Genomic DNA, 13298 nt, shown 5'->3' on the forward strand with positions numbered 1-13298 from the left:
AAATTTCGCCTGATATTCTCCGTAATAAACTGCATTTTCGCGAGAAATGGATAGTTTTTTTATCTTATTGTGTTTATACGAGCCACTGAACTTTTGACAGATTGATTACATCAGATTTTAATCGCTTCATTTTTTTAATTGTTATTATAAATCTAAATAATCTCGGCAAATCCGCATTAAAGTTGGCGATTAATAATTAAATTATTCAAGCAACTTTGTACATTTTTGAAAAATCTATCTGTATCTCCTATTCTCCGCCGGAGCTAACTGTACAACGGTGACCAGGAAGATCCTGGTTGTGAGGCACGATAACGGATTCTCGAAGTATACTGTTACTACGCCTGAGAGAACGTACTAGTGAGCGACTACCGGACGATTGGCACGGAACGAAGTATCGAACCGTAAAACAATTGTCTAAAAATATCCGCGACGGAAAAAAAAGATCGTCAGTCTGTGGATCCAGTGATGGAATAATGTCGAATCAATTGAAGACGAATCGAGAATAATCTTAATAATCAAAATTTTTCACAACGCGAAGGAATTAATAGACATTATGGAATCATGAAATATAATAAGAATTCATTTAACAGTCATTTGACGAGTATTATATAAGAATATTAAATAGTTTTAATCGACTGTATCGCGTTGAAAAATTACCATTGTCACCAATAATCTAACGCAAATGACTTTATATTTCATTGTCCATTTCTCGTGATTTCTTCGGCAATTGTAATTTCACATAAAATTACAAATTCCAAATTGACCCGGAAAAAAGGCAAAAAAATTGAATGGCCAATGCGCGAATCTACACTGATCGCTCTCGATTAATACATATGTCAGTTGCATATTGCAAAAGATTTATTTTTTCTCGCGCTCGAGACAAGAGTAAGTACCATAAGTCACGTAAACGAAACGTGAAGATTTATCATTGATTAGAATACCATTCTGTACAAATAGCGGAATATATCGCGATTATCAGCGATACGAAGCATAAGTAGTACAGCAAAGCATAGCATAAATGGCGGCAAGAGGCGAGCTTTGCGAGAAATTCCTTCGACCACGCGATAGTTTTTCGTAAAACCTCGCGTGACTGCAAAAGTCCTTCTTCCGCTTTTTCTCCTCCAACTACCCTTCCACGCGCATTGATCCAAGAAAAAAAGTTTACATACGCCTTTACACAAAGTTCTACTCCGATCCGCGAGATGCACGTGCGAGTGTTCTTTCGCGTGACAGCAAATTATTATGTCCGCTATAACGACAAATTACTCACATGTATTACTATGCAGAGCATTTCAGAAATTTTGCACTTTTAATTAAGCAGAAGACAAAGAGAGAAAACCAATTTTAAGAAATTATATAGATGTAAAATTTAATTGACAAGTACACTTTTTTAAAGCGATCTTGTGAATCGATCCTAATTTTTAGAGATGTAAATAAAAATAATAAAATTATGTATATTTGTAGTCTAATCTAAATTTAAGTATTTCTTTAACAAGATGTCAATTTAATAATTATTTAAATGTTCAATATAACAAAAAGTGAAAATTTGTACAAAAATACGATATTTAATGATATTATAAAACAATAATTTTAAATTCCTTAAAAAGTGCATAAAATCATAAAAAAAGCAATTTTTGATAAAACCTGTATAATTTTATCATCTTTTATAGTAATCTGTAAAATTGCTTTGAAATGCGCAAAGATGTTTTCTTTAAAAATAAACGAGGACACACGTGGCTTTCTCGATACTGAACAAGATATCAACAGTGTACTTGTTTTCACGCATATAATCAAATATGCATATTATTTTTTTTATATAGTAATTTTGATATTATAGTATATTCACTACGCATGGCAAAGAAGCACTATCAATTGTATTGATCCTATAAAAATCAATCCTGTCGAACGTGACAGAAAATTTGTTGGCGACTAAAAAACGCACACTATCGACTTTACACGCCCCAGTCTTTGAGTTACATTTTCTGCAGCAAAATTCCGTAATCAAATTTGTAATTTGAAGTGCGATAATAAAAATAAAAAAACTTGAAAAGTAGAGAACCATTTTCTCTCCTTTTTATTATATATATAATCTATTTGTAAAAATTTCAATGCATAAATCAAATTAACTATTTTCAGAATCATTTCGTCAGGTATCATAAAATCTTATTTACTCCGAATGATGCATATGATTTATAAAAAAAGATTAATGTGCAACTTACTCCAAATTTCGAGTCATAAATCTCTACGCGTAACAGAAAAAATTTTCTCAATTAAATGTAAAATTACGCTTTAAAATATGTGTCCAAACATCAGTTCTCGTCAAGTTTTTGTCCAAGAGAGAAGATGAGAATGTTGTAATTCGATTTGTTCTCGAGACATTGGGCCTTTTTCAGCAAGCGACACAGAGGACACAGTGTATCGCTTCATCCTTGTTGGTTGCCGAATGTAAACACAAGGATGAAATGATGAACGTGTCACACTGTATCCTCTGTGTCATTTGCTGAAAAATGCCCAGTGCGTCAAATATATACATCTATATATTGACATGTACGTATCTAGTATATAAATAAAAAGAATAATCTCTTTTTACATTAATTTAAAAATTAATAATATAATATAAGTGTAGCGAACAAACAAGTTAAAATTACAACAGACAAATCGTGATTCAGCATGTTGCAGCAATTTTCCTCTGAAAACTGCGATCGTAATCGATAAAACGAAAAACGAATAATCAATCGTAAATAATTCTCTCCGAGGAATAAACGCGTAGGCAGACGAAAGGCGCAGGTACCTCCGCGAGGAAATTACCTGAAGTAATGCGATCCAAAGGGCGAGCAGAAGAAGGGGTCGTTGTGCATGTGCGGCTGTCCAGGTACCCCCGGTCCCTGAGGATGCGCGTGCGGCCCCATCGGGCCGCTGGGCCCGGGACCGCACATACCGGGCGCGCCTTGAGGCTGCATACCGACCGGCCCCATCATGCCGGCCGGGCCCATCGGATGGGGCGCCGCTGGATGATGCGGCGAGCCGACCATGTGGGGTCCCGGGTGATGGGGATGGGGCGAGGGCCCGCCGCCCCCCATGTGGGGGTGAGGGGTGTGGGGCGAGCCGCTCATCATGCCGTGAGGGGGCATCGGATGGGGACTCGGCGAGGCGCCGTTGAGATGGGGCGCGGCGTTGACGCCGCCGTGCGGGGTCGGCGGGCCGCCGTGCGTCGGTGTCGTCGCCGGCTGCGGCGGCGGCAGACTCGGCGGGCCCCCCGGGCCCGTGCCCGCGAGCGGCGGCAACGGGCCGTTGGCCATGTTGTTGAGCTGCGTGAGCGATGCCGCCGCCGACGCCATCGCCTGCAGAGGATTCGTGGCCCCGCTCGCCGTGGTGATGCCTAGGGCGTTGTTGCCGAGATGATGGTTGCTGTTGACGGTGTTGTTGGGATTGCCGCCACCGAGCGGATTGTTATTGTTGCCGTTACTGTGGTTGATATTGTTGGGATTGACGTTGCTGTTAGCGGCGACGCCGCCGCCGAGGGATTGCAGGGACGGTGGCAGCGGTGGCGAGCCGGCGGGGGGCGCTGCCGGGCCCCCGAGGCACCGGCCCGACGGACCGGGGGCGGTTACGCTGCTGGGCGCTACCGGCACGCCGGCGTGGAGTGGGATTCCACCTGGAGGGCGCTGTGCCACGCTCACCGCCGGCATCACTCCCCCCTCCACGACGTTCCGCGCTCTTCACCCTCGCCGCGAACTTCCGCCGGGATTTGGATCGGACTGTCGAGAGCTTTCCTTCTTCTTCCCTCCCTCCCTCTCTCTCTCTTCTTTTCGCCTCGCTTTCGGTATGATGCCTCCTTCTATCTCTCTCTCGCTTTCTATCCTCTTCTTTCTCGAGCTTGGACGACAAAGTTTGAAACGTAATCTCCGTACCGCGTGCTAGTCGCTATCCCGCGCTTCTCCCAAACATCCGTCAAACTCTTCAGTCTTGAGAAATTGATCGCACCTTTGAAATTTCTGCTCTCAAAATATCGATGACGTTGCTCGATTCTCCTGTCGCGAACAATCACTGCGAGGGTTACGTATCACTGCACATTACAGAAACGAGTATATCTCGACACAAGTGACAAGAACGAAGCACGTGTTTTATTCCCGCGTACACATCGGACGGAAGATATCGTGGCGGACGTTACAGATTTCTTCTAGTTTCACTCTAAATATCCAAGTATACTCGATATCGCGCGAAGAAGAATCTTTCGCCTACGCGTAAAGAAATGACAGCCACCTGTTCGCGTCTTTCCGCGACGAGCCGAGCTCGTAAATCGCTGCAACGAATCTCCTCTCCTCTCTCGCGATCGTACACGGTCAACCCGATTCACCAGCAGTCACCGCGCCAAGTATTTATAACATATATATATTCACTTTTCTGGTATATCGAGTCGCTTCCAACACATGCCCGCGCGCGCGCGCGCGTCTTGGCTCTGTTTATACGTGAAAAACTCCAAGTTATAGACGTCGAGTATACACACCGATCGCGTGTCGGACGACGCCGCGGTTACGACATACTCGGCACGCAATCACCTGGCACACAAAGAGGGGGAGAGTTAATGCCACTGGCCAACGACGACGCGTCCGGCGCGGCACGTGGCCGTCACGTCGTGTCGGTGGACGTCGGTGTCGCGACGCGCAGCAGCACCTACGTCGCGGATCAGCGCTACTCGTCGCCAGCCGGCCATCCTCGCGCCACCGAAACCTCTCTTCACCCTCCCGCCTACTCACTTCCTCCGACACCTACGCGACCAACACGCCGCTACCTACGCTCCGCGCCGGCTGCTGCTCCCGCGGGATCCCTCGCATCCCTTCTCCCTCCCGCTCGGCCCCGGCCCCGGCTCCGGCCCCCCCTCAGTCGCCGCTCGGCGACCCGAAAACCAAGCCGACGCGAGCACGCCGCTGCTGCTGCTGCTGCCGCCGCCGCCGCTGCTGCTGCTGCTGCTGCTGCTCGATCGACGACGTTACGCGTCTCGGCATTCTCTTTTGGCGCGCTTCGACGATACGAAACTCGGCGGCCACCGCCGACACCGGTTACCGGTTACCGGCCACGACGCACTCCGAGCGATACTTGGGATACGCTACGCGCCGTTCGATTCGTTCTCTTTGTTTACGGCCACTCACAAACGTTGCGGTGTAAACGGCCTCGCGCGTAGTACCGAGGCTTTCGAATCACTCGACACTCGTCTCGATGTTTACTCACAGAAGACGCGCTCGGTAAACACTCGCGACGCGACGCGACACTGTGACGCATCGACACAATTGACGGACAAAAAAGAACGCGCGTTGCCGCCGCGCTGCGTGTCACAGAGCGATCAACACGCGACACGAGCGACAGGAATCCGAGTACCAAACTCCACGAAAGCGCTCGCGTTACTGAGGAGCGGCGAGCACGACGGCGCTGTAATCGGCCCTCCTGTCGAGGACGCTGCGCGGCGAAGACTGGCGGCCGGCGGGGCGAGGAGAGGAAAGCGACGCGCGGCAGCGTCGCGCGAAGGAGTGGGGGGAGAAGATCGCGGGATCGCCGCGGTGGGGCGGCGAGCGAGGGGGAAGGGGAAAGGGATGCCGGGCGACGAGAAAACCTCGTATACGATACCCGCGAGAATGAAAGAGGCGGAGGGGTGCCACGTGAGCGCGCGACGTCCACGCAATGGACACGATCCTAACCTCACGTGTCGTTCTCCCGGCGAGCTCTTTCGAGTCACCCTCAGGATTTCGAGAACGCAAGTATAGTGTGATAACGCGGATATATGAAATTTCCAAGTAGGGAATATCTGGGAAATATCGTGCCGCTATACGATTTCGTGTTTGGAATTAATCTAAAGGCGGCTGATGAATTTAGTTGAAATTGCGTGGCGTTTTTGTTATCTGCGAGAAAAATCGTGCAATTTTTCTCCTTTTCGCTCTGAGCTAGACTGTTATTTAATCCGATATATCGCGCGTATGTCTCAACACGTCTAATCGATCTTTCCGCGCTCTGATTTCTTCCGCCGATACATGTCGAATGCACGCAAATATTTTATAATTTTAATCTTTCTCTCCCTTCCAAATTGTTTGGAATCGATGTAAAAATCGTTGCGAGATATAAGGAATTTTCCAATCACGTTGCGAGTTGCGATTTAACGCGGCTTGTTTAGGAAATTTGTTACGTACACACGAGATGCGGCCGCGTAACTAGATCCGGAAACACTGGTGTCCGATTCAGTTTGGTAAATTATTGCTCGTGAAGGAGGGAAGAGCTATCCGTATCTATATGGCCAAAGTCGGCGAGGATACCAAGTTTCACTTTCCGTGCGATTCGAATCGCTCGACCACCTTCCCCCTTTCCGCTTTCTATCTCCACGGTAAGGATTGATTCGAGTGTGTCCGCTAGGATCACCGTAGTCCGGAAATCCGATTCATCGTAATAGGGGTCAAGTTGAACGTATTTGTACGACGTGAGGAAGAAGAATGATCTTTCGTCGTCTTGACGCGCATCGACGTGCCGTATTGATCAATCGATTCGCAAACGCAAACACGACTGTATTTATCCAGTGATTCGTCACAATACGATATTATTTTGTGTTTATATCTTTTGATATTAAAAAGAAAAATTAAGTTGTAAGAAAAATCCAAACTTGTAATTAACTTTTTCAAAGTGTATCTGCATATTTATCCTACACATTTTTCCAATAAAATATAATTGTCACATAAAATATATTCATAATCAAATTTAACATTTTTATTTAATTGTGTAAATAATAATCCACTTATTCTTTAATTTAAAATTTAAAAAAAATTCAAGCAAAATGTAATTTTTGCCACAAATTTTTTCTCTCCGTCTCTTTGGAATGCGAAAAAATGGTTTTATAAGATTGAGAATCATGAAGAGAGAGAGAGAGAGAGAGAGAAAGAGAGAGATTTAATATATCTCTTTTATATTTTTTCAAAATTAAATCTTTTCATTCTTCTAGATAATTTTTGGACAAATTTTAAATTTTCATTTTCGACAATATACACAACTTGAATTTTCCAAAATTACTTTTTCCTGCTTTTTGAAAATCTTTATTAGAAAAAAATCATGCATTCAATTATCGAAAATATTTTTGTACTATTGATATATTATTAAATAAGAAGAAATTGAAATTGTACAATGGTACAAAAAGAATCATCGCCGTATCCCAATCACAGGTAACAACAGGTAACAACGTTACATAATATGCAATATCGTGTATCGTAATCGACTATATTCAAAATTGCACTATCTACTTTGCGATACGTTGTATACATTATATGCCATATAGATTCAGAATTAATACAAATTAATTAATTGCCAAAGTGTCGTATCAATAAATTCAAAGTTCAATGGATCGGACAATCCCGACATAAGTCGTGACATTTACTATCTTTACGCCGTTTTATCTTACAACTTATTAATTAACTGGATTATCATCGAAGTAATTTCGGATTAAAAAGTAATTGACTCGCGCTCACTTCGCGTTGCAAATTGAAGAAATAGTTTGTGAATCATCGTCGAGCAGAGAGCCAATTAAGATATAGAAATGAAAAAAGATAGGAAAGACAAAAAAATGTAAAAATTTGCAAAAATTTAAATGCTAAATTTATTCGATTTTATTTGTTCGTTGTGTTTATCTAGTCATTCAAACCGCATGATGAATTATCGTTAATCAACAATTAATGAGAGAAAAAAGTTATTTAAATAAATCAATAAATGGTCGCTGTAATTAAAATAATTAAACATTATAATAATGATTATAATATTCTCATGTTTAAATAATGTATAATTATAAAATATATAATTACAATACTCTCATTTTTATAAATGTTTAATAAAATAATTATGTCTCGAAATAAATAATCCTCAAAATTCTGCAGGATAATATAACGTATGTCAAAAAAGAAAATAAGTTTGAAACGGTATAAAGTTGACAATGAGGCTTCAACTGAGACTTAAGTCGGTCCTAGTGTGGAACAAAACTCGAGTAATTCAGTGCCTAACTATGCAGATACAGTTTGAGACAAGAGATATCACTGTCCGCGTGCATAGAGATCACAAGTCGATCATTTACAAAACGCTAGAGAAATTCTAGATATACTTTGCCGTTTAACAGTTTTTTGAACTTTAACTTTCCGACTTATAATGGGAAAAGTTTGTTCGTACGTTTGTCAAAGAAAAAAACAAGAGAGAGAGAGAGAGAGAATGTCTCCGATATATTTAACGTATATTTAACTCACATCTTCGCCAAATGTACCAGCGTCAAAAATAGAATGACTCGACACTCGGCATAAAACGCGATCATCACGGACGTTTTTCAGAATCGGAATCGTGCCAGCCTAGTAGAACCTGTTACCATAATAACATTCTACTTCTTGATCCCGAGTTCATCGAACTCTTGCGCTCCCTCGCTGACTTCCTTTCGTTTGTTACAAATCGCTACGCGATCTCCAACGGCAATTAGCGACTGCCAAGTTTCGTCGATAAATAAAAAAATTTCGACGCGGCTTTAATTCTTCGACTTGGATCGAGACCTTTTTTGTTCCGCTCTACCATTTTGGGAGCCGCGTGAGCGTGGCGACGTTCGCGGGATCCGAATGAAATTTTCTGGACGTGGGTGGTGTTTCTGGTCTACACCTCACGTACAGCCTTCTGGCATCCTTTAGCTCGCGGCTGGAAGAAAGAGCTGGTCTAGGGATGGACTACCAGGAATTCTCCGGGACCATTAATCTATTTCGTGTGACAACCAGAGTCCCCTCTCCCTCTACTTTCCCTTTTGTCCTTTCGAGGCCTCTCGCACCCTCGCTCATGGTTCTAGGCGTATTCGGTGCAGGTAGGCATATCTACCTACCTACCCAGACCCAACCTGATCCGAGAAAACCGAACGGCATTGTCCGAACAACCAGATGTAATGGACTAAGCAGCCTCGGATTCGGCATTATTCGCTCATTGTTCCGCCCGAGAGGCAAAAGTGAAGGAAACGCCAACGAAAATAATGACAAATTGCGACAAGAGAAAACATACTTGTCGTCGATCGCATCGATTTCCGGTAGATCCACCTGTTTCATTAGACGCCGCAAAAACGAGTTACATCTCGAGCGAGATAGACTACTTTTTTCTAGGATAGATCGAAGTCGGTGGATCTATATCCCGGCATAATTGATCGCGGACAGCGGGCGAGCGCCTGCGTAAGAGCGATGTGGTACTTTGTGCCTCTTTCACGCTGATTTGTGGTTTGCACCCCGCACGCAGGTTGGCCGAGCAAGCGGTGGGAGTCGATTATCTCTCCCTTCGCGGAGCGAACCGTTCACGTATCACGTCTATACATGACGTACGGCGTGTATTTACCTTTGCGCTTCGCAGCGAGTTAATGCTTGACGGCTTCTTCGGCAGCTGCGCGAATATGTATACGCGATTGGAAAAAGGTTCAACGATATGATTGTAAAAAGTTTTGTAAGAGAATACGTTAATTTATCGATATACGCGAGAATTATATTATATTCAAAAATAATAATCGATGCTTTCGACACGTAAAATTACCCAAATTTTGGTATAATTGCTCTCATTAACAAAGAATAATAATAATAATAACAATGATGATGATGATAAAACAGTGATGCTAATTGATGATTATTCGCAAAGCTTAATTTATCTCATTAATTTTACAAATTTCTAATTTATTTTATTCGCTTTATTTCTTGCAAAAATAATGAAATTAAATCTAAACTTTTTTTTTCTCTCTTTAGTTTCCCAATTTAAAGAAACATGATTTATAAATTATAAAAAAGATTCAACAGAATTTGTGTTATAGGCTCTACTGTATAAATTTGTTATAAAAATAAATAATATATTACACAAGATCTCTAATTGCAATTTTTAAAGTTATTTGCAGTATTTATATAATAAATACAAAATTGAAAAGATCAGTTACTTTACAAGATGTTTTAGAAGAATGGATCTCGGGCGGAATTTTACGTACATCTTTTGCCTTGAATCTATCAAAATGCCACGCGCCAAGTCTCATCGGAGCCATCGAAGGATTCATCGAAGTGAATCCTTACGACAAAGTTCGTTGTTCGGGGCAGCGCGCGCGTACGAGAGTATCGGGGCCATCAAGTAGACCAGCGGGCGTCGCTAAAGAAGAAGGAACAATTAGAGGCCAAATAAAGACGAGGAGAGTCACAGTCGAGTGGGTTCGCAATGAGCGTGTGTGTGATTTCGGTCACGCCGTGCGCCTGTACGTTGACCTCCGCTCGACAGGAGCGACAGAGAGATCCGAGGAGAGGCAGGCGGAAAAGAGACGAAACGAGAGAGAGAAAGAGCGAGAGATAGAGAGACGGCAAAGAGGTACGGAGGAACTGAGAGGATAGCATTTACTCAGCGTTCGTTCCTTCCTCCTCCCGACCGAGAGAGCCCTTCGACTCGCCTCGATTCGAACTCGCTCGTTGCCATCACCGAGAGACAGACCGAGGAAAGGAGACGGAGCGCGGACACATTCGAGAGGAAAGACGAAGAGACGGTGAGGGAGCGAGAAAGAGCGCGCGCGAGAGAGAGAAAGAAATATTGCGAGAGAAAGAAAGAGCGCGAGATGGCCAGAGCTCGCAGCGCGAGCGAGACGAGAATACGTTGAAGAGGCTGAGAACTCACTCTTGGAGAGACGGAGCGGCAACCGGCGTACACAGGCCTCTGTGTATACGCAGGTAAGGTAAGGAAAGAAGGAGAGAAAGAGAGAGAGAGACTCATTCTCCGCGTTCGATGATGTACACCCGTGAACAGCCGGAGAAACTTTGTTGCCGATGTCGGGAAAACGGTCGCTCTGGCCGCACGATCGCGCGTCGACGTTGAAAAATAATATACCACGAGTGGCCAAGATTGTTTACGCGAAGACGAATTTCGCGGGAATCACGGAACGAAATGAAATTTAAGTCGAAAGAGCTGTATGCTCTCGGAAAACGGGCATACTTAGCAAGATTGCGCAGCCATCGTGTCGCTAATAGTAATATTTCTTTTCACAAGGACTAGGATAACGGATGGCGGGACTATCATTTTCGTAAATAGATTACGTTCCCGTAGCGCATTTATAAGAGTCAGTGTCAGTGTAACAAATGAGCTTACTTATTTAAAGTAAATGTTTTTCAAAACGCGAGAAATTATTGTTACTAATTTTTTAACGCTCGTATTTCTTCTAATCTCTTGATTATGATAAATTGTAAAAAAAAAAAAACGAGAAATAAATTATAAAATAAAAAAAAGAACGAGAATTATGTCGATGTAAATTTTAGAAAAATACAATGTATGCGGTACGCAATAGAATTCTATATAAATTGATAATTTTTTACCAGATATTGTGTAAATTGCACATTAGAAAATTACATTGCATCACCATTGATGAAGCAGCGAGGAAGAATGCGAGACCGCAACATGGTATCGTCATAAGAAGCAGACCGGTACGCGGCTTGCAGCATTACCGAACGATTACACGCATCGATGCCGAGTCAATGTACGAAAAGGCGATATTTCCTTTATCAAGACATCGCGATTCGCTCCGTTTACCTTCGGAAGGTCCTCGCGTGCTCGCTGCGAGATCGCTAAGGAAACACGATATTAAAAATACGGACGCATAAATCTTTCAAATATCGTTTAACGTATCATCCCTTTACTAACATAATCGCCGATTCTTTGCTGATGCGCAAAATTATGTTCGTCGTATTTGCACTGGCACTGCCGGACAAATAAAGTTAAAACTGTGTGCCCTTTTGACAAGGAATACACACCTCTGCTGATATTAATTTACTGCGATGTGACGTATAACTTGGCAGTTAGCACGAATCAAATAAACCAAAAAAATATCGCTTTCCGTGCATCATGTTTCCACGCGTCAACGCGAAGCCAAAATTGCTCAAATATCGGCAAGACTGAGTGTTAAAGTTATAAAAATACAATGTGCAAATACAATATACTTGATCGAAATAAATCACCAAACATCGGGTTATCATCAATTTTACACTTTCAAACGGATTTCTGATTAATATGTTTATATATTCCAAATTTGCATTGTAATTTGATACATGAGAAAATTTTGTACAAAACTCTTTTTAATCAGCCGTATTAAAACATTCCTATATAAATGTAATAATAATTTTATAATTATTTCACATATTTTAACATCTTATTTAAGCCATAAGCTATAATTTGCAAAATAATTTAAACTACACTAAAAAAAAAATTCTGAGTAAATCTATGAGATGCATTTAGTAATGCATTTTTTGAAATATTTAGTTTTTATCATCAAGTATGATAATAATAACAAAATATTTAGTAATAGTTATAAACATTTTCCAAAAATATCATAGTTATAAATATTTTACGTTTAATTGAGTTCACTAAATATTAAAAATAATTAAATAATTTCGTCTTAATCACCTATACGTTTAGGTGAAACTCTATTTCACCACAGCGGTGGGTAACATTTATCAAGTTTGGATTATTATAACCAAACCTTTTTTTCAGTGTAGATATATACAATTGGAAAGCATTCTCGTCTATCTCAATAGTAAATTCCACATTTCTGTGGCGCATCGTCATTGAGCAAACAAGTGCCATCGTCCTTGTCCGAAGGACCGAGAAGTACTCTAAGTTCGATATACTTAGCGGTTACCCAATCATCCTCAATCTAACCCACAACTATCTACTAACTTCTTGGTGACACTGTCGTACGCGTTGCGTCGGCTATACATGTGAAGGATACAACCGCACTGAAAAAATTATTTTTTTGACTGCCACCAAAATATTTAGTACACACATTTTGGTTGACGGTATAAAATATTTTACTTATACTAACCATATTTATCATAGAGAAAACAAAATTCAAAAATTCATTAAAATTAGCGCAACCAAATTATTTGCTTAATTTCTTTAGTTTTTTTTTACAGGCAAATTATCATCTTTACAAGACTTTATTATTAAGTAATATTTAAAAAATTATTATTAAGTACATTTATCTTAAAAAGAAGTGTTTAATAAAAATTTATAATTATATATATACATATAGTGTTAAAAAAGTCTGGACACGGTCGAATATCTCGATAAGGAAGAGTTTTACTAGAAAGTGTTTCAGACAAAAGTTGTATGGCTTCGAGGGGGACATAACATGATACCATTAGTTTTACCCTAAAGAGTCACGTGAAGGTCACCTCCAACTTTTTAAATGGGACACCCTATATACTTTTACATATTTTTGTAGCTCATCTCAAGAGCTTTCCAAAACACTATAATTA

At 41.6% G+C, this 13298-nt stretch overlaps 1 protein-coding gene across 7 annotated transcripts in view; it reads right to left on the bottom strand.

The window, feature by feature from the left end:
* Window positions 1-13298, bottom strand: part of Chi (LIM domain-binding protein 2 Chi) — a 151653-nt gene that overhangs the window by 67221 nt on the left and 71134 nt on the right. For 3 of the 7 annotated variants that reach the window (XM_083096678.1, XM_083096670.1, XM_083096662.1), the window contains exon 1: window positions 2809-5469. The exons of the other annotated variants lie outside the window; for them this stretch is intronic. In XM_083096678.1, coding sequence (XP_082952804.1) covers window positions 2809-3689 — 881 coding nt within the window. In that variant the 5' untranslated portion in view covers window positions 3690-5469. Of the gene's footprint in view, window positions 1-2808; window positions 5470-13298 lie in introns of those variants that run through there. 7 annotated transcript variants of the gene reach the window in all.

Source organism: Camponotus vicinus, unplaced genomic scaffold (assembly GCF_025532165.1).
Source record: "Camponotus vicinus isolate PSW18456_S1 unplaced genomic scaffold, iyCamVici1.0 SCAF_1, whole genome shotgun sequence".
Lineage (NCBI taxonomy): Eukaryota > Metazoa > Arthropoda > Insecta > Hymenoptera > Formicidae > Camponotus > Camponotus vicinus.